Here is a 21,593-nt window from a genome sequence, read left to right as displayed (position 1 = left end):
GGTCAGACTTTTCAAGTCAGTGTGCAGGAACCCTTTCACTCCCAGTCCGTGAGTCATATATGACACGTGTAGACATGTAAAATACAGAAACAGTTAATGGTTTTCTGGTGTTGTGCAGAGCTGTTTTTTGTTTGTTTTTTATCCCGCTTCCTGCCTTCATTGGTTTCCTGTGTTTTCCCACAATGCACTTGGACAACCTCCAGGAAAGCAGTCTGACCTTGTTGCATTCATGGGTTCATTTTTTCCAATAGGAGCAGCAGTGTGCAGAATAAACCAGTTAATATGCTTCACTGGACTTTTCTCCTTTTATTGATTAATATTATTCTTAAATGATTTAAAATACATTATTTTAATCTTTGAATTATACTGTGAACATTCATGTTTGGTGAAGTCAGAAGAGCCTCTGTCTGGATAGGATGAAGTGTCACTCTTCAAATAAAGAAATCTTTAACAGCATAATAACTTAGCAATAAATTCAATGATTTCTGACTAGAAACCCCCCCCCCAGAAAAAATGCATTCATGCATTGTTCATGCATTGGTCAGACCACAAGTTTTTAAGCTCATGGACAACATCCAGCTCTAACTGCAGAGTTGGTGTGACGTGGATCCATGTTCAGGATTTTAACAGAAACAGTGAAAATAAGCAGCTGTTGTGCTCGACTTGCTCAGAAACAATGAGGCAACTTGTTGAATTTTTGTTGCGTCATTGAGGCTTTTATGCAGATTAAATTCTATCCACAATGTTCAACAATATTATACAGAAGACCCTGTTTTTATGTGGCCCTTGATGTGATCCCAAACCGACTTCAGCCTTTAATGAAAGTCAGTTTGACCTCCTGCACTGTAGACTATTGTCTTTACAGGTGACAGACAACTGCAACTCACCCACTAATGCCCAAAGGGGATCCCAAGAACCCAGCTCTTAGTCTACGCAGCACTAAATGAACTTGGGTATAGATGCATGTGAATTTACTTGCGACAAATGGGAACTAAACAAAGTGAAGTAGCTTTCAGTTTTCATGCTCTCCAGCTGTGGAACAAACATCCTGAAAATATGGTGAGTTAGTTTGAAACAGGGCTTAAAAACTTGACTCTTTGAAGTGCCCTCATTTTTTTTTTTTTACTTTAATCTTATATTTGCTTCTTACTGTAACAATTCAATGTATCCTGATTATAACGTTTTAAATACAGTTTTGATGTCTTCTCTTTCTTTGTTGAGTGAGATGGGAGACCTTTTTAAGCTTTTAATAAAAAGTGTATCATATGGCTGCCGAATTTCTTACTGAAGCCTAAAGATCCAGTATTGTTCTGCTCATTACCTGACTCGTAGCACAGACTTTATCAATGAATTTCCAATTTTTCGAATGAGGTTTGGTGTACAAGTTCTCGAGAGTGAAGGATTTAATGCTGTTTACTGCTGGTGAGCCAGATAAATGAATGAATCTCTATGTTGGGGAGTTGGAGGGGAGCAGGACAGAGTCTGCTGGAGTCACATGGGTGATGCACCCGATCACAGCCATCAATAATGGATCGAGGCTAGACAAACCTTTATCGGCTTACACGCAGCGGGCTGCTCGGTCTGCATGGAAAACACGCCACACAAATACACTCCGTTATACCCACAGACCTCACGAAGAAAACGCAAGGCTTCAGCTGCTTTCATCGAGCTCCAGGCCCAACGGGATGCAGTGAGAGCCTAGCAGTAAATCGGTCCACACATCACCGCCTGCAGTTGGAGGGAGGTCCGGTCTTACCTGCACTGCCCGGGTGAAGAAGACCCCCGCATCAGAAGCCAGTTTTTTCACGTTGAAGTCCATGATGGAGGCGAGCGGAGGCGAGCATACAGGCGGGGCTGTGCTGAGTGTCCCCGCAGAGGGAATCCTCCGGATCAGCTGAGCAGCAGGAACAGGAGGAAGAGGAGGAGGATGAGGAGGACTGATGTCAGGGACTGTAATCCGCTTCGTGCACGATCGGAAATCTGCTCACCGCCCTGCGCTTAAAGAGACACCGCACCGGGCTGCAAGTCACGACTCCTCCGGTTCCCCTGCAGCGGTACTGAATCTCCACATGACCTCCCCTGACACCTTTACCGGCAGCTGAGTACAAAAGCACTGCGGAAATATCACAAATCTGCATTAAAAAACGCATTCAAAGCGGACCTGTCTGCTTTTCATGTCTTCTCCAGTCACATCCATCATTCAGGGGCGTTTCTACGGTTTTTTGATGGGGTGGCTGCAGACAAAACACCAAAACCTGCAGTCCCTCTAGTGTCCACTAGTGGCTCTTAACAGTGAGCTGGTCCCCATGTTAAAGTATCCAAATAAATATGTTTACGGATATATCATTTAGTTCAGACCTTGCCACAGTGTGGGGCCCGCCCCCTAGGGGGGGGGGGGGGGGGGCAGAGCCATGGCAGGGGGGGCACGGTATGAAAGGGAGGGGGGGGGGGACAAAACGCTTGGACACTGCTAGCACGGGGCGCCTACAAAAACGCAAAGCAGGAGATTAAGCATAGCTGATTATGTTTCCAAACCAACTTCATTCCAAGCCAAAGACTAGAAAATATGGTGAAGCATGTCTTCCCTTTGGTCTCCCCTGCAGCATTGGTTTCCCCTTCATTGGGTGCACATGCTGGGCTGTTTAAATCACGGACAAACAGTATCCCACATTCTTGATTTTTAGAATGTCAGAACTACTCCTGACATTTTGGAGATGTTAGCTCTTTATACAGTAAAGTTACAGTGAGAACATTTTTCTTGTAAAACAAAGGGGGGCCTAGCAAAAAGAGTTTGGAAACCACTGATTTAGTTGAAAGCAGGTGAAGACTGAAATGTCTGCCTGTATATTTCAGATTGAGATCAAATACATATAAAATGCAGAGTTTTTTAACTTGCAAAAGGTAAATACTTAAGAAGTGTGCACATATACTCTTAGCACTGGATCCCAGGCCTGGAGAAATGGGGAGGGCTGCATCAGGAATACAGCAAGTTTTAGCCAATGATCATTATTTAAATCTTAAGGTACAGACAGACGAACTTTACATTACTGTATTTGAAGGTGGTACAATCACAGCAGTTTTTGACTGTGTAAAATATTTTTGTTTGTTTGAATTTCAGTCCTCTGATAAAGATGATTTAATGCTGATTTATTTATTTTTTAATAAAAAATTTATTTGTTATAATAGATTTGTAAGGAGTTGCTAATGTCACATATAAGGCAAGCTTCTTTTTCTTGGGCAGACAAAATGCCCCTATTACTGAATTGCAGTTTGTTATCTACATGAGGAAAGGCCCTCGAATTTGGACTGTTCTAAATCAGTGGTCCCCAACCACCAGTCCGTGAGGCGTTTGGTACCGGGTATGAAATTCATGGTTTTAAGGGGTTTTATCGTTAACTCTGTTTCCCTGGCTCTTTTCCCGTGTGTTATGAAGAAATCCTTTTTTTATTTATTTTTTTATTTTGTTGTATTTATCCGTGACACCTTAAAGACCAGTCCGTGAAAATATTGTCAGACATAAAAGGGTCTGTGGCGCAAAAAAGGTTGAGGACCGCTGGTCTAAATGTTTGAGGATTTAAAACAAACAAACAAACAAGCAAAGAAAAAAAAAACACATTATTTTTTAAACCACTCCATCTTTATTGCTTTGTCATATTTTTACACCGATGTCCTGGAACTACTGTGATCAGGAAAACGTGGAACTCCAAACTGTCTGGATCCAAAGTTCTTCACTTCAGTTTGGACTAAACTTATCAGCAGTTACAAAACAAATTGAGAACAGAGTGTGGACAAACAGGAAACCTAGTGGATGAAATCTGAAAGGCTTTGCCACACAGCAGTTCTCTCTCTCTGTGTTTTTTTTTTATTATTATTATCAGTACATACATCTTCATAAATAAAGAACAGTTAAACCCAAAGAATAATGTTGTGTCCAGAAAGCATAAATGGAGACATTCAATGAACAGAACAGGCGACTGAGAAAGAAGATCTGTGCGACTCTAAAGAGCTTTGATCATGCATCAAGTCCTCCTCATATTCAACTTCCACACACACTGAATCATCATGATCATAATGGTGACCGTGAGAAAGCAACAGAGACCTGCACCAATCTGATCCCTGAAATCACACAAAGAAAAACTGTACACGAGAACCAGGAAGCGCGTTTGGTTGGAAAACCGACGCGGCTGATATGAAGTAGCTTAAATCCATCAGTCAGGCACCGCTCATGAGCATGAGGACTGTAACGTTAAACCACAGGAAACAGGACAGCTGGTGATGTGTTCCTTCACTGGCGTCATCTGGGAGGGAAGCCCAGCGTCAGAAGCCTGGTGAATCAAACTGCACTCCAACTAAATCCTGTTAACAGCATCAGCGCCGCTTTCACCCCATGAAGTGAAGACAGTACTTAATTCCTGTTCCTCCAGCCCCGCGCAGGCAATTTATTAAAGTGGCATCAAATCAATTCTGAGAATTAATGAATCACTGACGTAAAACTGCATTCAAAGAATAAATAAGTGTTTGGGGGCATTACATAAGGTTTAAAAAGAGGAGCCGAGGAAGGGCGATTATCCTCAGAGGAAAAGTCTGAAGCTAAAGTCGCAACGTTGTGGGAACAAACTGTAATATTCTTAAAACGAGAGGCATAATCTGTAAGGACTACTCTTATATTCTGAGGTATTATGAAATTATAGATTTTAATGTTAAGGAAAACAAACATTTCTGAGATGGTTGAAAAAAAAATGTGAGAAAAACTGCAATTTTATTGAAATCAAACTTGTAAAAATATCAAAAATGCTGTGAGATTAAAGCTGTTAATTCACTGGATACGACTGATCTCTGAGACAAAAAGTCAAAAAAAGAAAAAGAAATGAAAATCTAATATTGTTTCCTAGGTTTGCTGTTTATTTGCAAACCAAAAAAACTACATTGATATTCTGTGAAAATATAAAAATCACAGGAAGGACAAAACTTTAATATAAATTAGTAAAAAAAATTCTTTTGATACAATAAAATCAAATTTAAATTAAAAGAAAATAAACTAATATGTATTTAGGTCATAAAGTTTGAATTTCTAAATTTGAGATGGAAAAACTAATATTCTTTGATGGTTAAAAACAAAGTCTCTCAGTACACTTCTAAGAAAGCACTGAAGTATTTGTTGAGGTTATAAAACTCAAATGTCCAATAAAAACCTCAGAAATGTCTTAAATTTGCAAGAAACATTATGAAACAGAGATTACGGTTGTAAAAACCTTTGAAATTTTCCTTTCAAAATTTTACATTTTTGGAAATGAACAAATAAATTATGGACTATATTATATATAGCTTCAGGTTATTAAAGTCACACTGACCAATGTTAAACTGAGGTAGGAACCAATTTTGCTTTAAAAACTTGATTTAAAGACTAAAGGAGAGAAAATAATTAAAAAAAAACCTGTAATATCCTCTGACATTAAACTGGTTAGTTTATGATAGAAAATTATAGATTTAGAACCTATTTATTTATTTATTTTCGATTAAAGAGCCACAGTCCTCCATCCTGTACTGTTTGTAGTTCTGGCAGTTTAACAGATATTTTTGAAGGTTCAAAGTTTTTCCTCAGAACCCCCCCCCAAAAAAACAACAACAAAAAACACACACATCAGAGGCGAGTGCGAGGAGGAGCAGAACTGATGTGACAGAAGATACCGAAGGATTTATTCACAACTTTGTGCTAGAGGAGCAGCACCAATCGAGCAGGAAAAAAGGAAACGAATGCCAACTGTCCTGTTCACACTAAAATCAAACAGCCAGATGTAACCAGGTGGTTTGTGACGTTGCCAAAGCTGTTGGTCTTACTTGGTTGGTTCTGCTAATGGTGATTAATGTAATTTTAAAAAAACAAACAAACAAAAAACTACAACAACCTGAAACTGCAGTTTAGAAATAAATAATTACATTAAATCTGTAAACACTAAAATTCTTTAGAATTATCTGCATTTGGAAGTTTCCACCTACTAAGCTAAAAGCAACTTTTCGGAATTGAGATTGACATATTTTTTTTAAATTTTTTTAATAAAGTAAAGTTTTAGTTACTTAATAAATTAAGAATACCGTTTAAAAGAGGAAATTCCTGAAGTCATCTTTAAAGCTACAAGACGAAAAATGCCAGTGAAGGAACTTTTTAAACTCAAAGACATCTTCAAGGTGCCCTGTGGAGGTTTTTCCTTTCTTTTTTCCACCACTAGGGGTGCTGTTGAGCTAAGAAAGAACACTTTTCCTGGATTTCTGATTCAGGTGTTCAAGATATTCAGCTTTTGAATGTTTATTGTGAAACAAACAAATTGACCATGGGACCTCCACAGGGCATCTTCAGGGACACTACAGCAAACAGAGAGGAGAAATTAAGAGTCTGGTTGTTGTTAATGTGTTTAAATGTGTTAAAGTGTTAAGTTTAACCGTAACCTGGTCAGCAGGGGTGGGGATTAAACATGAAACTTAACCTCCCTTCCTTCTGGATGACTAAACCTTAATTTGAAACAAGTCAGATGTGATTTTCTTTTTGTCTTTTTTTAAAGATCCCATCACCAGTTTTGAACATACAAGTGAACACGCAGTTTTATTTTCCTCCCCTTAGCTTTTCAAAATAAAACTGTTTGATTTAAGTGAAGGAGTTATTTTAGCAGCAAGCTGAACGACCAATAAACATGATGGGCCGTCAGGTGTCCTCAAAGGATAACCGTTTATCTTCCAACCTCCTCTCTTTTAGTATCATCTGGACCACTGGAAGCACCAGGGAGTTCAGAGGGTTCTGGGCTTTTAACACCACAGAGAGAGCAGTACGAAGCATCAAAGCTCTAGTAAAGGCCAAGTATGTGGACACGTGAGTAGACCTGTAGAGGAACTCCAAAGGCTTTCCATTAGCCTGCGTTTCCAGGTGTTTAGGTGTCCAGCTGTACTGGATTATTGTTGTTTCATTTAATTTAGTGTTGGGCTTCCAGAAGACTCAACTCTGTTAATAATGAAATGAAAATTGCTGAATATTTTACTGAGTTGAGTAGAGCTGTACTGACACTGATGGAGATTCTCATCATGTAGAACCGCTGAATGTGACACCACTGAGGTCTGGCATTTGACAGTCCATGTTTAGTGCTGTAAAACAAAGCATGAGAATCGAGGTCTGCATGTCTGGGTCTTTTTTCCATTAGACTTCTATAATCTGACTTCACAGGAGTCACCCCCTGCTGGACATTAGAAGTAACACATGTCTGCCCAAAAGGCTATGTGAATCTTTTGATATACAGTATATGTCCAAGTCAATTCACCCAGAGCCTGTGCAGGGATCAATTCTTACTGTCTGTCATCAGTAGCTCTTTGTTTGTATAGAGGCTTTATCACTTTGTATCCAGAAGCCTTAATGTCCACATACATTTGTCCATGAAGTGTATTTGCTTTGATTAATTTCACCTCCCTCTTAGTTTAAAGCTCACCGCTGCTTCCAGTAAGAGTTACCAGACTGGTTAAAGGTACTTTTTTGTTGTAAGTCTTTGTTTAAAAAGAGTTTAAAACCTAAACAAAAATCACAAACACCAACAGAATGAGAAGAAATTACTACGTTGTTACGTATGGACCTGCAGAGATATCAACTCAAGTTTGACTTCTATACAACCAGAAGCCTTTTCCCCCCAACCCAAGAAGCTGCCCCCTGCTGGTCACTAGAAAGAATGTAGGCTTTATAATGTTAGAAAAAAAGGATGCTACACTGGCCGACTGCACTTTTTGGTTCAAAGTATTGCACAACAGTACAGCCTGTCCCCATTAAAACCTCAGCTGATATCTCTGTAGCTCAGCACACAGACGCGTTGGACATAATGTCAGAACTGCTGTTTCTTTACAGTCTGTTGTTACCTTGAGTTAACTTTAAACTCATTTTAAAAGCTGGAATCTGCAGTTTGAGTACCTTTAAGACGGGGGGCTGAATTACATGTGAATGGTCCTTTAAAGAGTTTACAGGACTGCTATGAATGATTCTGTGTATAGTTTCTTAGCACTGACTGCAATCAGCCAGACCTAAAGAGATTTAAATACAGCGTAAAGTCATGAGTGTTTACAGTTGTATTATAAAACATACACACAGTAAAAGGATGAGACCCACACATAATATTTACATATATAAACAAAGAAGTCCATCACAGAGCCGCGAGGTCTGCAGCCCGCACACTTAATGGCTAATATTCACTGTACATGTGTCCCACGGCTCCGCGGCCTTCGCTAGCACGAGCGAGTGTGAGCTGAGGCCTCCGACTCGCCACGCGGCCTTTTTTTTTTTTTTTGTTCGGTTACCGACAGCGAGCTGGGGGCGGCTGGCGCTGCCGTCCGCTGAGAACCGAGCATCACTACGGCTGTTTTGTTCTGGTTTAAACCTTTGACACGCAAACACACTCACACTCACACTGAGAAATAACAGTCACCCAACCCCACAAACCTGCCCCCAACAGAAGAGATGTGCAGCAGATGTAAACACCCTCACGACAAAATACCATGCACCACGTCTTAAGTTCTATGTGTCAAATATCAAACTGCTGTGAGGAGGGTCAGAGACACTGTTCTAACTCTACAAAAGAAGAATTATAAGAATAATGCACACAATTGACCCTTGTGGTGATGATGGTGGGAGGGGCCTCAGGTTGGTTTTCTGGATATTTACTGGGAATTTCGGCTCCCTTGGCGTCACCCTCTCTGTCCAAAGTTTGCATCCTGTCCGGGATTTGTTTCCATCGGGTCTTCTTTGAAGTTTTCACAGTGCTCCATTACTTTTCTGCAAGAAGACAACAGTCACAGGTTGGAATTTTGACCAAGACGTTCTTAATTCGTAAAAATATTATATATATCTATTTTATTTCCATGGAAATCATCTGTGAAGCCACATCAGCGTTAGTTTCTTTGCTGTGCTGGGAGCTGGTCGTGACTGGTGGGCTTTATTTCTCAGCTAGCGTTAGTTTGACTCAGGAAAGATCCCATTTTTAAAAAATTGAATTACCATCTATTAAGGTAATGGCATTAAAGCACCTAACAGTAGAAAAATGTCACCTGATACATGTTTTAAAAAAAGGGCTTGTGATATCTGACCTGCTGTGTTTGTAAGAAAAAAAATACAGAAATATGTGATTCAGCCTCAAACACTCGGTGATCAGCCCCAACAACTCTTATCATCCTCTCTGCTGAATGCAACAGAGGGCTTCTAAAAGCAGGAAAATGAGGCTTTCTGACTGCTGCCCAGCCTCTGACTCAGTTACCACATCATCCTACAGTTTGTTCAGAGCCGTCAGTCTCACCGGGCCATGTCCTTTGTGTCCGGATGTGAACTCTCCAGCTCCAGAACTTTCTCCAGAAGAGTCATTCCTCCTTCTTTTATCAGCAGAGGACAATACTTGCTTGCTGCAGAGTAGGAAAAATGCAAATGGAACAAGTGTGAGATTCCCAGAGAGTGGACTGGATAGAACATTAGGCCCAAAAGAAGCAGGTAAAGAAAATAAAAAAAATTAAATAAAAAAAAAACAAAAAAAACAAAGCAGTTTGGAGACAAGTAAACAAGTAAAGATAATAGCCATGTCCAAATTCATGGGCTGCATCCTCCTGAGGACCCGGCCTTTGCGGTCTACGTGGGCCGGGTCCTCAGGAGGTCGGGTAGGCCGGAAGTGCGCGGCTGTGAAATTGGACGGTCTAGCCTTCTGATTTGCGTCATTGCTGTGTCGGAGGAGTTTAATAAACTCGGCCGTCTACTCCTTTCTACCCAAAATATAACAGGACACTGATGCAAATTCTCGATCATCTCACACTTCTGTTTGATGTTTATTCAGCTGTGTGAAAACTATAACTTTAATCTCAGCCAAACCGATTTACTTAGGAGGATGCAGCCCATGAATTTGGACACCCCCAATGTTTCACATATGTCAGGTGACATATAAACCCTTCAGGACAGCTTTAGGGGTAAACGACACACGCTGCGCTCTCAAAGCCTCTTGATACTCACGGTAAACTGACACCAGGTTGTAAAGAGCCCATGTGGCCCAGTGCTGACTGACAGGAGAGATGCTCTGAGGCAGCAGTCGGAGGATCGGCTCGAATGACCTGAGAGAGGACCGTCGCTTTGTTAATACATTCAGACAGGACAAGCCACCAGCAGCTGTGGAAGTTCACTGTAGAGGGGAAACGGTAATCGATCACCTGTAGTTGATGTTGCGCCGCGAGCTGACGTCCCAGCTCTGGATGGCTTCCCACATCTTCTCCATCACCATGTCTCTCCGCGGCTCCTCCATCTTCCAAACCTCAGGCCCGTCAAACATGATGTGCGACAGCACTCCACAGGCGTTGTACGACACCTCAATCCCATCGGCCTTACTGTCCAGCAGGTTACTGCAAAGAAAACAGACGGAGAAGAGGACATGAAGAGGCTGAGTGGAGAGACTGTGCGGACCAATAGTAACCACCAACAGAGTCTCAGTCCAGGTGTTTCTGCCTCTGGTACCTGAACACTGTGATGAACTGTGGGGTGAGCAGCTGTGGCCTCAGAGCTTTGACCTCAGCCACGTTTCCCAGAAGACCCAACATATTGCGATGAAGCTCCTGCTTGTCTGGAAACTCCTGCAGACAGAAATCATACAACATGAGATGAAAACATTTAGAAATGATGGCACAGCGAAATTCTCCATGACGATTGCAGAACTGTATAGTTAAGTGATAATTGTATCCCCTCAAATCCACTCAGTGTTTACAGGTGAAGACAAATTTCAGACCAAACTTACAGCAGAAAAAAAAAAACCCATAAAAAGCAAAAATGTAACGACTCTTTGAAAGGAACATAACAGCAAAATAAAGGTACACACTAAGTTTAAGGATAATGGTGAACTTTTTTTTTTAAACTGTTTCCTCTGACACAAAATTAATTTTGACAGAAATATTTATTTTAGTATTTTTCAATTATTACACTTATCATCACCTTAACAGTGTGTGGACACGAGCTATACACGAGTAGTAAAAGGACGGCTGCACTTTATTTTATACTCCTAACAGTTCCTTTCATGGTTTTGGCTTTAATAACAAAAGCGATCGTTGTTCTCGAGTCATTTCTTGTGAATCGAGCAACTTCCTATATCAGTTCAGTTTCTATATCAGTTCTGAAGAATAACGAGCAGCCTGGCTCATCTTCATCACCATAGACACAGATGGGTGCAGCCTGGACTCACCTGCAGACACTCCAGGAACAGGCTCATGCCCCGACAGTTCAGGAACATCTGACAGTTGTCGGGCGTCTCGTCTGTGATGTTCCACAGGGCGCTCCAGGAAAACTCCATCACCTGGTCACACTGAGACACACACGCAAACACAAAACATCTGCTTTAAACAACAAAACAAAATAAAGTATAACTGAATAAAGGTTAGTTTTCATTTAAACGATGATGAGGATCTGTTTCCTGCTTCCAGCAGGTGGAAGTGTTATGTTTTCAGTGCTGCTTGTTTGCCTGCTTCTCACCAAGAATAAATAAAAAAAAAACAAAAACTGGGCTTCAGGAGATTTGGTGGAGCACAGACAAAGGAAGAGACGCTGTAACACTGTAACACCTTCTCAGTCATTATAAATGTCTGGGAATTTTCAAAATTAAACACCTCCACATTTGTTTCACTAAGAGGGAGAGTATACTACATTCAAGACATAAAATGCTACAAACACTCTGGCATATCAATTTAGTCACATGATTACTGAGCTGAGTTTAGTAATCATGGTTTTAATAGTAAAGCAGGGCTCATTTTGATGTATACAGTAGTATTAAAAATAAGCATGAATATTTCTCTAAAATGAGCCAGTGTCACTAGCCTGTAGGCCGTGAAAAGATGATTAAACGGGGCGCTATTAGTGAGAGAGAGTGCATCGGCCTTTGTGAGCACTCTTTCAGTTTCTAAAAGCCACATATAAATCTGTAAAGCACTTAAACTCACCATTCTGTCCTGTAACTTCTTCTGAATTAAATTCAGCATTGTCTGAGAATGAGAAAAGAGTCAGGAATGAATTTATCACCTGTATAATCAGCAGCTGATTTCAGTCAAAATGCAACACAAACATGAGAAAATGCAGCTTTGCTACAGAGAAACAATCCTGAATCCACTTTGAAGGTAGGACACCAGCAACAGACTCCTGAAGGCTACTTTTACTATAACGTTTGCTTTAAGTTATCGTAAATCAGACTAAATAATGCTGCTGCAGCCATATATCACACCATAGATGTAGTACAATTTTAGCATGTTAGCCCATAGTGAGTGCGATGGCATGTTGGTATAAAATTCAAATTACAGAGCACGTTCTTTTTCCAAACATGGCTAAAGCGCTGAGATTGGATCTGAAATATCTGCACTGCTGTCATCACATGCTCTCAGTGTGTTCACACAGCTTTCCTCTGGGTGCTCTGGTTTCCTGCCACACCAAAAATAAGCTTGTTAGATAATAGGAACTCCTGCTGCTGACCTTGACTGGCAATAAGTAACAGGCCTGAGATCTGAAGCGGATCACCGACTTCTACACTAAGGAGGAAATTTATCCAAGACTTTCCAAGGTTTCTTTACCCTCACAAATCCCATCTTGCCCACAGCCTCCTTATGGTGGTTGTCCACCTGGCAGACCAAAGCATTGCAGAGGTGCACGGCGATTCTCTGGATGGACTCATCCTGCCGGGCCGGCTCCAGGATCTTCAGCAGCAGCTGGTTGACGCGGCTGTACTGGAACTCGAGCTCCTCTGGGATGCTGAAGTTGCACAGAGTCAGGCAGCAGTTCCTCTGGACCTGGTGAGGAAACAGGAACTCACAGATTCACAAATCAAATGTAATCGAAGAGCGTGATTCTAAATATATGATGGCCTTTGTTAATAATCAACTGAAGGCTAAGATGCATAGTCAAGGTTTCCTATCAAATAGTGGACCTGAACAATTTCTGAGCCCTTTCTGATCTCCCAATCCTGCCCCCAGTTCTGAAGACGCCGTTTTATACATACTTCAGTCCTACAATAAAAACGCAACTGAAGGTTTTAGAGCTTCACATAACACAAAATCTGCCCTTCTGCTTTAATTCTGTTAGTGTGGCCACTGACCATAACACTCTGCTCAGCTTATTTATGCAGCAGCTGGTTCATGGGGATGATATCAGACTTACAGTGACCTCCTGGTAGTGCTCCATCCCATTCAGCACCACCTGAATGACCTCCCGCCGTAACCGCACACTCTGATCGCTGCGGTACTCGGTGTTGGTCAGGTAGAAAAGAGCAGCGCTGCCCGTCACCTGGATGCTCTTATCGTATTTATGGCACTTCAGTGCTGCGATGACAAGCTGCAAACAAGGAAACAAAGGTTTCAGGGGAGGAATGAGAAGCAGTCAGGAGAGATGATCACAGGAAGTAATTGAAGGAGAACTTTAAGTCCTACCTGCAGAGCGCGGAGCAGCTGGCTGCAATGTTGTATCCTGGCGATGTCAAACAGCTGATTGATGGCTCTGTGGGCGAGCTCAGGGCGAAACTCTGTGTAAGCCTCAATAGCGTTCAGGACCTGGTCTTCATTCTTTGATCCAGTCACCTGAAAAAGTCCAGAAACACAAAGATTTAACCAACAAAACAAACCTTGAATAAAGCGCTATAGATTGTATTAATCTGCAGTTCAGCCTGGTGTGATCAGCTGAAAGAAACCCAGGTTCAGGTACCTTATAGGCAGGGATGTGCGTCACATTACAGAGGGTGGTATCGTACAAGCCCAGAAACTGCAGGGCCCTCTTCAGCTCCTGGAAAGGGTAGATGCTGCTCTTGCACGGTTCAGTGCTAATGGAGAGAAAAACACAGCTTGTTAAGAACCTCATTTATCATCTGAGGGTCAATAAAGGGAGATTCCAGCCTCAGCTCATCGTTACCCACCTCGGACGCCCCATCGCTTCTTCAAAGTGTGGAACTGTGCAGTTGTCTAGCATGATGTGACCCGAGATGTCCAGGGACATCAGGTGTACCAGACGCTGGACGATGGCCGTCAGGATTTTCTTGGTCATCTTAAACTTTGAGATCCGCCTGCTCTCCTGGGAGATGTCGAGGTGCCTGAAGAAGGAGGGAGTGTCATCAGTGACTATTTTTCAAGTGATCAGTGGGCATACAAGGGGAGCTACACATGTACTAAAATGACAACATGCAAACTGCTCTCAGTTTATCACAGTTTTTTTTCCTTCTCTTGGCTCAGGATGATGTCACCATTTAGCCAAAATGACAGGGAGTCTGTTTTGACAAATAAAGATGACGCTTTAAAATCTAAGAACACTGCATCAGGTGTGAAGCACAGCAGTGGTAACATGATGCTGCACGGCTGTTTTGCTGCCAGTGGTACTGCTACAATGAAAACCGACTACCTCCAAATTCATCAACTTTAACTCAGCATCTAGATGGCTTAAACTTAGACATAGTTTGATGTTCCAACAGGACAGTGATCCCAAACACATCAAAACTGGTCTTAGAATAAATAAAGCAGGCAAACATTAAGCTTCTGGAATTCCCTTCCTGCTTAAATGCCAGAGTTCGTGCCAGGACACCAAACAATTTAAATGTGATCAAATATCCAGCCAGAATTATCAGGGAAGCTTGTTGATGGCTACCAAAGCATCTGGTTGCTAAGGACTCCTCAGCAATTTGCTAAGGGACATTTAAATATTAGTGGAGATATATCTTTTAACCCTGTGTGGATTAGAGAAAATCCAAAATAAAATCAAACTTGTGCACTCAGTTCTTGTTTGTTTGTTTGGCTTTTTTTACAGCCCTTACAGATGTATGCGGTACAGTCATTTCACAGAACAGTTTAAAGATATCATTAAAAGCCCAAGATTCCCCATCATTCATGCCCATGATTAGTTTATGGAAACTTCAGTGTCTGATGAAAGGTCTCCTTTTACCTACAAGAGATGACCACAGCAGATAGATCTGAATTTTTGATTTGGCACTGATTTTCACACTGGTTGCCCTCTTTGACCCTTCTGTGGATTTAGGTCTCCTCCCAGTCTTGAACCAGACATTAATACTTTTTATTTGATGCGTTAAATGAACGTTAACCTCTCATCCCCCACCCCACAGAGCTTACCTGAGATTAACGAGCTCCAAAACTGTGCTGATCAACTCCTCGGATAGGTCCACGTTGTAGAGAACAAGAGAGGCCAGTCTGTCCCTCCACTGGGTGAGAAAAGATGTCCCCAGTAACTGTACATTGGACAGATCTAGCGAGGTGAGCGACTTCAGGGGTTTGAGCAGTGTCTCGGGGTCCAGCTCTTTCGGCATGCCACCCAGGTTGAGCAGCCTGAGCCGGTTGAATCCCTGGAAGTTAAAGTCTGTTTCTAAAGCATGCCGAGAGGAGGGGCTCTCCTCCTCGTCCTCGTCTGTGTCCTCGTTGCAGGCGAGTGGGGCGCCGCACTTCCTGTAGAAGATGTTGCTGCAGCCGAAAAGACAGAGAGACACCAAAGTGTCGCGGAAGCAGGACAGTGCTTTCAAGCTGCGGGACGACAGGTTGTTGCAGTAGGTGAGGTGGAGCTCGATCAGGTCCTGCACACAAAGGCAGTGATTAGTGGGGCCAAGAGAAGAAACCACTGACATTAACTTCTCACTGTCTCTATATCATGAAATTCCTGTCAGACGGGGTTTTCCCAGGCTTGAGACATGAATTCTCTCCTTCCTCCAGTTTTGTGCATTTACTTCAAATAATTAGCATTTTTGATGATAACAAGGTCAGAAAAATACATCAGAGTTCTGTTAAACAAGGCATTCATTCACTTGACTTTACACTCTAATCGTGCTTACTGCCATGCAAAGCCTTGTTCTGAGCTCATGTTTCCTTCACACAGGCTTTATTTGTGCGGGCCACCAGTGAGGACAATGCCAGTCACACTTAATTTACTAGCAAACATTTCCCTCAGTCCTATTTTGAAAATTCAGTTGCTGTCAGCTCTAGCACTTCGTGTCTCCACTGGCTGGCTCTCTGGGAACGTTGCTGCTGTGCCAGTCCTCAATATAAATCCTCAGAGAGGATGTCATCCAGCAGTCAGATAGACTCCAGCTCCTCCATCTTGGACTGCAGCTGCTAGTGCTCGCTCTGCAGCCTCGGTTTGTTTAGATTAGAAGCACATAGACCACTTCTCCACCTGCTGCAGGTTCTCCTTAAAGTGACCCACCACCAACTACAGTCAAGAAGGTAAAGCTGGAGTCTGTCCAACAACAGAATGAGAGACATGGGGAATCCTGATTTTATAGCTGCATGTTCGGCATTTTTTCCCCCAGCTTTTTAGTTTATTAATAACCTGTGGGTGAAACCTCATGGCAGATCTGAAACACAGGGACACTGTGTGATCACACAATAGCAACCTACCAATCACAAGTTAGCCCCACCCTAAATCCTCCCTGCCTTGATGCCCTTTTTCACTCTACTTTTCTGAATTATGGTCCCATTAGAGTCTGAGATCATAAACTCATCAGGAAAGTCTCTACTGAGGTCAAAGGTCAAGTAACAAACAGATTTATACACTGACTTGTTTTTAAAACCAGGGCAGTTCACATCAGAGCATACAACACTACAGTGGGAGCTGTAAATAGTTTTTGCTGTTGTTAGTCTTTTATTTGTAGTGTTATCACTATTTAGGACAAACAGTCCAGAATCCACACACAGTAACACTGTGATCCAGGAGGGGAACGAGCAGCCACGTCTCCATGGGACACATGAAACTCTGCTCACTGTGCTCCCTCAAGCTCGTCTATCTCAGTGCCCAAGGTTGTGCTTAATGTTTTGCTGCTGTAACGCAGGAATTTATGGATAAATACAGTTTATATAACTTCATCTTATCTAAATTATACAGTTATTTTCTGCTTAGAGACATTTTAGGAGAATTCCCTTGTCACTTATAATTTTATTTAAATCTGATTTGTTCAGTTTTGTGAGAAACACACTGCAGGTGTAATGCCTGAGACTCCCCATCAACTTTTAGAACTGAAGAAACCTTTTGGATCACAGGCGAGACATCTTCAAGAACCCACCGGAAGCTCAGCTGCCTTAAACTCAAGCATTTTAAACTATCCAGTGTTTAAATGTTAATCAAATCAAAATGTATTTATATAGCACATATTAAAACAACAGTTTTGACCATAGTGCTTCACAGTCAATAAAAACATGAGACAGTTAAAACAAACAATAAGAGGACAACAAACAATAGGTAACAACGCAACAAGCTAAAACAGCCAACTAGACAGAATCAAAAGCCAAAGTAAAAAAATAAGTTTTAAGACGTAATTTAAAAGACTGGATAGACTCCGTCACATGCTCTGTCAGCTACACCATCCACCTTCAATGCAGTTTTTCTTCCATGATTTCTGATACTTTATGGATAGTTTATCTCAAAACAGAGATTTTATTTTTTAGAATAAGTACCAACCAGAAATTAGAAGCAGCACTGGCTGAACAAAAACAAATTTTCTTAATTTTTGGTGGGTTTCGATGGTCATATCTCCTGCCAAAAGCTTAAACTGGTGTGGTTACTCTTACCACCTTGTTGCCTCCCACCTGTTTTTTGATGGCTTCCAGGTCTCTGTCACGGACAAAGTCCTCTCTGAGCTGCACCCGGGTCAGTCTGGTGCTCCGGGGATCTGAGAAGAGCTGGAAGAAGCTCTCCTCTGGTTCAAAGTTACTGTCTGTGTGGACCAGTTCCATGTATCTGTAAAAAAAACAACAACAACAAAAAGCAATTAAAAGTCCATGGCTACTGACATGACAGGCTGAACCCTTTAGACTGTTACTCACGTGTTGACCAGCTTGTCGCAGATCTCACTGGGGAGGAAGATGTCTGAGCGCAGGCACAGCTTGTTCCTGAAGCCCTGGTAGCACATCGTCTTCTTCAGGTTCCTCAGGCAGAAGACAGTCGCCAGAGTCATGAGGCTGTCGGGGTTGTCTCCTGCTTTGGCTGCCATGTTCGCCTCTTCTTCTCTGGCTCAGATCAAGACGGGGCAGTGCAGGGGACCTGTGAGAATAAAACGAGTGAAGCATTTCTAATGAAACAAGAAAAAAAATAGTTCCCTTTTCTAAGCCTTTAAACCCAACTAAACAGCACCCAAATTTACTCAGGAACAGCTGTAAGAGACAGATCAGTTTAGCCTCGGATCGCTCGTGCAAATAAATTCACTGGAGATTTCTGGGCTATTTCAACCCATAAATATTCAGGCAATAGAAGAACTACTTCCTTCCAAAGTATGACCATAATGATCCCACCACATACACTTTACTCGGAAAATTAGGTATATTTAGCAAGTAAATTTAGCATTTTTATGTTACGGTCAGGGTTTTTACACTGCTCAGAAAAACAACTGGCCCACAAGTAATTTAGACAATGAATGAGGGGGATCACATGAGCATTTTCCTGTTAATTTTGGCCATTTGATTAAGAAAATTGGTGACTTTCTTTAGGCGGAAGGCCAAAGCGCTTCTATGCGTTAGCAACCTTGGTACTATATTTGATATATCAGGTAACTATACGGTTTTACAGGTAATAACATTGTTTATTCTAGAAGCCCTATGTTATTTTTAGAGCAATTCGAGTGGTGTGCTTGCAACCTTTTAAGCCTTCCTCTTGTGGTGAAATGATTATCATCAGAGCTATGTGCATATGCAAAAACATTTCTTATTTCTTATCAAATAGACAAGCAGACTGCGCCTGCAGACCTCGACCAACGCTGAAAGTTAACTCCACTCAAAACTCGGTCCCTGTCCCATTCATGACACAATAATTATTTAAACAGTTATAATCATATTTTTATAGATGCTGACACTTTTATTTTGAGTTTAATTGGTGAAAATCACAATAAACAGAAGTACTTTGATCGTGAAACTGCTATTATCCCCCCCAAACACACACAAATTTTCTGTACTTTTTACATTAACATCACGATTTTTTTTACCACCATAACCTCACATTGTGACTGCTCTGATCACTGCTATTACAAATGTTAAAATAAGATAATACCTGCCACTTAGCATTAACTGCTGCCTGAAACTGAATATATAACCAAATTATTTTTTGTAAACTCCACTAAAGGTTCAAACACTTAATTCTGCAAGTTGATAAAATACTTTAAATGCAAAACTTTTCTGTGGCATAAGTTGGGAGCTGAAGTGAGCTGTCTGCCTACAAACTCGCTGAGTTTTTGTCCTGTCAGTTAAATGAACATGTTTCTGTTAAAGGGCCTAACTGCTGTCACACAGCGTGTTTACACTTATTTGCATCTTTGCATACATGTTAGCATTTTACTTCTAACTGCTCTGTACCTCCTAACATTTTCTATAAACACATTTTTCGTGTTAATACCAAAAGGTGATCACTGCTCCTGTTGGACTGAAGCCAGAGGTCCAGCTTTCACTGTTTTTTTTTCTGTTGAGTTAGCCAAACACTCACACAGCAATGAATTCTGACTGTTACCAAGTTAGCAAGCTAGCTTAGCTAGCTACCTACACTGCAAAATAATTCCTTTTAACATCATTAACGCTGCGAGAAAACACACAACAGTCATGAGAGAGTCTCAACAGGCTCAAACACCGTGGATGAGCACTTGTTATTCAGAGTTTAGTTATAACTCGGGTCAGCAGTGGATTTCAGCGTCTGCATTAGCTCAAAGCTAACGATGACTTTCCCCCTGTGCTACGACGCTAGCAGACTTAGCCGGAGGAGCTAGCGCAGAGCTGTGCGTGTGTGAAGCCGGGATCCGAGCGCAGGGCAGCGGCATCTGAGTGCCAGGTTCCCCCGCTGGGGTCCTACCTTAGCTCTCGCCAAGGCTTCGCGTTCCGGTAGTAGCGACAAACTGATAATTATCAGCAGCCTTCACTCATCTGATTTTCGATTTCACCCGATGTCAACAAACAGGCTCCGCCTCCTGCTACTTCTACAACTCTTCTTCTTCGTCGTCTTTTTCTTCTCCGAGGTCGGTGGCATCCAGCAGCCAGGTGAACTTCCGCCAGTGGAGTGAGGCTGATTCCAAATCTGCAGAAATACTCCTATAAATATGGATATCCAACAAAGTAATACATTAAACAATACCAATAACGGTTCATTATTAACCTGTAAAGTTTACGTAAATCGCCACAAGTAAAAAGATGTTTATAGTCACACATACTATTTGACGTGGACACCTATTTAAATTCTGTTAAACCCAAGATCGTTCGCAGATTAGTCCTTTATTTTCTTGCCTCTCAGCAGCCATCTTGGTCATCCCAGCAGTTCTTTTGAGTACTGGATCAAAAATCAAAATTAGACCCACCAAGATATTAAAAACATACAGGAAAAAAGGTAAATGTATCTATATTCCCTTGTATGGAGGACGAAATCTGATGAATTTTTAAAAAACAAAAACAAAACAAAACCTTGTTTTAAATTTTATTTGTCATTTCCACAAAAATGAGAAAAACTGACTTACCTTTGTATGTGGAAGACCTAAACTGCCACATGTTTAAGAAACAAAAATCAGAACTACGAACAAATGCTATTAAATAGGAAAAAAATGAAAAAAGAGAGAAAGTAGAGGTATTACTCAGTTAAATAATTAATTTCCCTTCCTTCCTACAGGAGGATTAAAAGCAAGACTGAGATTGTTGCAAAAGAATAGCGCAAAGGTTTTGGGTAATTAGAGGATGCTGTAGTGCAATTATATAATAAGAAGAACACTACAAAAAAGCTTCTTCTTAAAAAAAAAAAAAAAAAAAAAAGCAGGAACCATGGTAAAAGATTGAGTATTAATGTAAACATGACACGATACTTGAATTTCCTGTTTACGTCTATCTTATTTTTTATTATTTCCTGTTTACTTGTTTGGTGAGATTAGTGATGCCAGCCGAGTGACTTTCATCGTCTGTGTTAAATCTGTATGTTTTACATAATAACAAAATGAATAAATATTACTGATTGCATGACAACCTCCTCTAACTGTCCTTTGGAAAGGATAATCGTTTCAGACATTCAGCATGCTTAATAGTTCAGAATCAGACTGTCGTTTTTACAATAGTCTGTTGTTTATTATTTACAAAAAAATACAAAACATTTTCACCATGATTCATGGAGACAGTGTAGGATTATTTTGGTTTGTTTCCTGATGTATGTGATGTATGTTTTGTGTCTGTAAAGCAAATTCCTGCAATCAACTACCTACATCTTATCTCTCACTCACTGCGCTGCAAAAACAGAAAGATCAAACAGTCGTATTACAGATGGTGTCACATATTTGTGAATCCATAACTACGTGTATTCAGGCATCTTGGCATGCAGAGACCCTGCAGCTGTTGAGGGGAGGACTGTCAGCGGGAGTGTATTTATGTCAGATCTATGCCAACATTTGTCAGTTACAAAGAAAGGTTTGGGCAGTAATTAACTGTCTTTTAATTTATTAATTAAAAGCTCAACTCGGACCTCAAAAGCTTTACTCAGAATGTATTCTCTGGAATAAATCTTCTTGAATTCTTCCGTTTAAAAATGTATTACTAACTGGTCTGCAGGAGGCAGCATTGCAGCCGACAGTGCATTTACCTGT

At 41.2% G+C, this 21,593-nt stretch overlaps 2 protein-coding genes across 3 annotated transcripts in view; both read right to left on the bottom strand.

Moving 5' to 3' along the window:
- sh3glb2b (SH3-domain GRB2-like endophilin B2b) overlaps window positions 1-1,895 on the bottom strand; it is a 59,001-nt gene extending 57,106 nt beyond the window's left edge. For both annotated transcript variants that reach the window (XM_085357905.1, XM_085357907.1), the window contains exon 1: window positions 1,757-1,895. In XM_085357905.1, coding sequence (XP_085214031.1) covers window positions 1,757-1,819 — 63 coding nt within the window. In that variant the 5' untranslated portion in view covers window positions 1,820-1,895. The remainder of the gene's footprint in view (window positions 1-1,756) is intronic.
- A 6,232-nt stretch (window positions 1,896-8,127) lies between these two features.
- zer1 (zyg-11 related, cell cycle regulator) lies at window positions 8,128-19,949 on the bottom strand. Its single transcript, XM_085357904.1, has 16 exons — window positions 19,832-19,949; window positions 17,827-18,043; window positions 17,590-17,740; window positions 15,130-15,584; window positions 13,929-14,102; window positions 13,721-13,835; window positions 13,450-13,596; window positions 13,181-13,354; window positions 12,598-12,813; window positions 11,977-12,018; window positions 11,226-11,345; window positions 10,508-10,623; window positions 10,207-10,395; window positions 10,013-10,110; window positions 9,315-9,417; window positions 8,128-8,797 (listed from the first exon to the last, which is right to left on the bottom strand). The coding sequence occupies exons 2-16, from the start codon at window positions 17,991-17,993 to the stop codon at window positions 8,710-8,712; spliced, it is 2,355 nt and encodes a 784-aa protein (XP_085214030.1). The 5' UTR covers window positions 17,994-18,043; window positions 19,832-19,949; the 3' UTR covers window positions 8,128-8,709.
- Between the last annotated feature and the right edge of the window lie 1,644 nt (window positions 19,950-21,593).

Source organism: Diplotaxodon limnothrissa, linkage group LG7, assembly GCF_057381915.1.
Source record: "Diplotaxodon limnothrissa isolate DT_005_m linkage group LG7, D_limnothrissa_male_GT1.1, whole genome shotgun sequence".
Lineage (NCBI taxonomy): Eukaryota > Metazoa > Chordata > Actinopteri > Cichliformes > Cichlidae > Diplotaxodon > Diplotaxodon limnothrissa.
Note: the sequence above shows the minus strand (reverse complement) of the source record. Positions and strands in the feature narration are given on the sequence as shown.

Bases quoted from the DNA above. Each gene is read 5' to 3' on its own strand.
- zer1 (XM_085357904.1), bottom strand. From the start codon at position 17,993: ATGGCAGCCAAAGCAGGAGACAACCCCGACAGCCTCATGACTCTGGCG. The intron at 13,836-13,928 runs GTGGGTAACGAT...TCTCTCCATTAG, and splicing joins GAAGCGATGGGGCGTCCGAG to CACTGAACCGTGCAAGAGCA. The intron at 13,597-13,720 runs GTACCTGAACCT...GGACTTTTTCAG, and splicing joins CGCACATCCCTGCCTATAAG to GTGACTGGATCAAAGAATGA.